This window comes from Lolium perenne, chromosome 7, assembly GCF_019359855.2.
Source record: "Lolium perenne isolate Kyuss_39 chromosome 7, Kyuss_2.0, whole genome shotgun sequence".
NCBI classification, from domain to species: Eukaryota; Viridiplantae; Streptophyta; class Magnoliopsida; order Poales; family Poaceae; genus Lolium; species Lolium perenne.
In genome coordinates, this window is record NC_067250.2 from 8,638,456 (window position 1) to 8,641,075 (window position 2,620).

At 54.2% G+C, this 2,620-nt stretch overlaps 1 protein-coding gene across 1 annotated transcript; it reads right to left on the minus strand.

Moving 5' to 3' along the window:
* Positions 1-308: 308 nt before the first annotated feature.
* On the minus strand, positions 309-1,433 carry LOC139833495 (BTB/POZ and MATH domain-containing protein 3-like). The gene has a single exon (XM_071823793.1). The coding sequence runs from the start codon at positions 1,431-1,433 to the stop codon at positions 309-311; it is 1,125 nt and encodes a 374-aa protein (XP_071679894.1).
* Between the last annotated feature and the right edge of the window lie 1,187 nt (positions 1,434-2,620).

Sequence of the window (2,620 nt, forward strand, 5' to 3'; positions counted from 1 at the left end):
TTTTGGTAGAGATTCCCGTAATTGTGCATAGAGAAAAAGCAGGAGTTACGGTCCTTCCATGTTTCTATTAAATTCGGATTATGGTGATTCATTGGTACATAATTTACTTCCATAACTGTTGATTATGAAAGATTTTGAGGTGTGGGCAGCGGTCCATCCAACGGTTATGATTCTTCTTATGTTTAGGGGGTGTTGTTGATGGTCCAGATGATCCCAATCTTTAACATCAAACATGTTTGACGACGTCATCAACTCGAATATAATACTAGTAAAGAAACTATATGGCACTTCATCATTGACGGTACGAATCAGACGCGTGTGCTAATTAACTGCTCATTCAGCGGCCTCTTCTTATCGAGGAGCTCCAGCAGAGCAGATGGGCAGCTTGTCTTGAGCTTCTCAAGACCATCGGACGACGCCAAGACCACATCCAGGTTACCGGGAGAAGAGAGGAATCGCATGCCCGCCTTCCTCAGCACGGTGCAACCATGACGCTCGGCCAGCGCCAGTGCGGCGGTCACGGAGCTCGTGTCGATGTTCTTGCACAGCGCCTCCTCGCAGGCGAGCTTCAGCTCCTCCAGCTCGTACCTGTCCGCCGCGACGAGGAGCCGCTCCGCCATCGCCTCGAGCTCCGGCGGCTGCGAGTTGGTGTACATGAACCGGAGCAGCGCCTTGCACACGTCGGCGTCCATGTCGCCGACGCGTAGCTCAGCGACGGTGTCGTTGGAGGCGAGCGCGAGGTCCGCCTTGAAGACTGGGGATCCGGCCTCGAGCACCCACCGGTGCGCGGCGAGCGTCTGCCCGTCGCCGGCCTCGATCTTCACGTCGGGTTCCTGCCTGTTCCAGATAGCTTCCGCGATGCCATGCACGGGGAACGGCGGTGGCGCCTTGGTGAGTTCCTCCGCCGCAGCAACCTCGTCCGTGTAGTCCTCGGTGCGCAGCCCCGTGTCGACGGTGACGTCGCAGACGATGGTGAGGCAATCGTCCGCGAGGTGCTTCTCCTTGTCCAGATCCTCAATTTTGATGAAATCCTTCCAGCCCCAACTAAGACTAGAACCCTTGAAGAGGCGGCCTTGTGACGAGGTCCCGGTGCACGACGGCTTCCAGGACTTGTCGAGTATGCTCATCTTGTAGTTAGCCGTGGCGTCGCCGCTCTTGGCGTGGCTGGCGTTCCGGAGGTAGAGGGAGATGCAGCCTTGGTTCCGTTCGTTGTTGCCGTTTGGGTAGCACTTGATACGCCAGTCGTGCCCGCCGATGCCGAACGTGCCTGACTGGACGGCCGTGCCATTGGCCACCTTCTCCCTGACCTGCGTGAACCTGTGGACCCTGAAGTCGTGGGAGCCGGTCGCCTGCGTCCTCGCGCCGAAGGTGGAGGCGGTGATCTTCTGCCGGCCACCGACGCGCAGAGCGGACAAGAGCGCGGACGTCGACATGATGCGAACGGGAGGGATTGCGGCCGGGAGGGTGGACGATAGCGGCTGGGAGACGTTTAGGTGGTGATGGTTGGTGATGGTATGTCAAAATAAATTGGGCCGGTAAAACAATCCATGGTAGCTAGGTTTCGAATATATAGAGTCTAATCAAGTTAGATATAATTTCCAGTTCAGATCACATACGTAGTCTGTTGTGCAGTTTGTTTCGTAGCAGTGAGGGAGTCTATCTCCATATTTAACTGTCCAAACCCAAGCAAAAGCGGCGTAAGGCCTAAACAAATCTCATAACTCACCGGAACAAGTGGTGGTGCGATGGACGCCGGCGAGATACACGCGTTCGGGTGCCGGAGCATGCATCTCATGCTGCACATCGCCTCGTTCGGCCTGCTGACGAGCACCAACTAACGACGATCGAGGTCACGTGCCAGAACCTGAATATTGAAGCTGAAACCTGTCCGTTAGCAGCACCAATCTGCCGACAATCGATCTAAGTAATCCGGCACGGCAGCTAACGCGGGAGATAAAAGGAAAGGAATCGCTCCATGGGATGACCTGTAGTACTGGATCTCAGAGATCGTCCGCAATCCTTTCAAACTTGTCATACACGATCTCAGATTCTTGCCTTTTCTCAGCCTTTAAATACCAGAGCATCATTGATTGCCCTGCATCAAATCAAAACAATCTAATTCTCTCCGAAGACAACAACGTTGAGATCATGCATAAGCCGGCGGCATTATCGCATCCACCACATGATGTGATTGTGTCGAGAAATTGACGACGACGGGGGATTTCACATTGGGGCAGCCAGAGGATCGAGCGTGAGATACCGTTCTTCGGCATCACCGCATCAGCGACGGCATGATCCGCGCGGCGCTGTCTTGGCCGCCATCATGGAGCTTCGACTTGAGGATGCTGGGTATGTGTGCTTACCGACCTCTGTGGCGTCTGGGCCGCTCCCAGAATCCAGCCTCCTAATCTATGGGTTGAGACCGCCGATGCGGTAGAATCGGCAACTCTAGTAGCATGTGCAACCGGCACGCAAAGCAGGCTTAATCCAGGAGCGATATGTCTAACAGCATAAACTGAAAGATCGAATGATAAGTAAAATATGAGGCAGTCCTTTAGTTATCCAGAGCAAGCTAGATCACCATACACATATAAAGAGTATGCTTCAGCCATACCTGGCC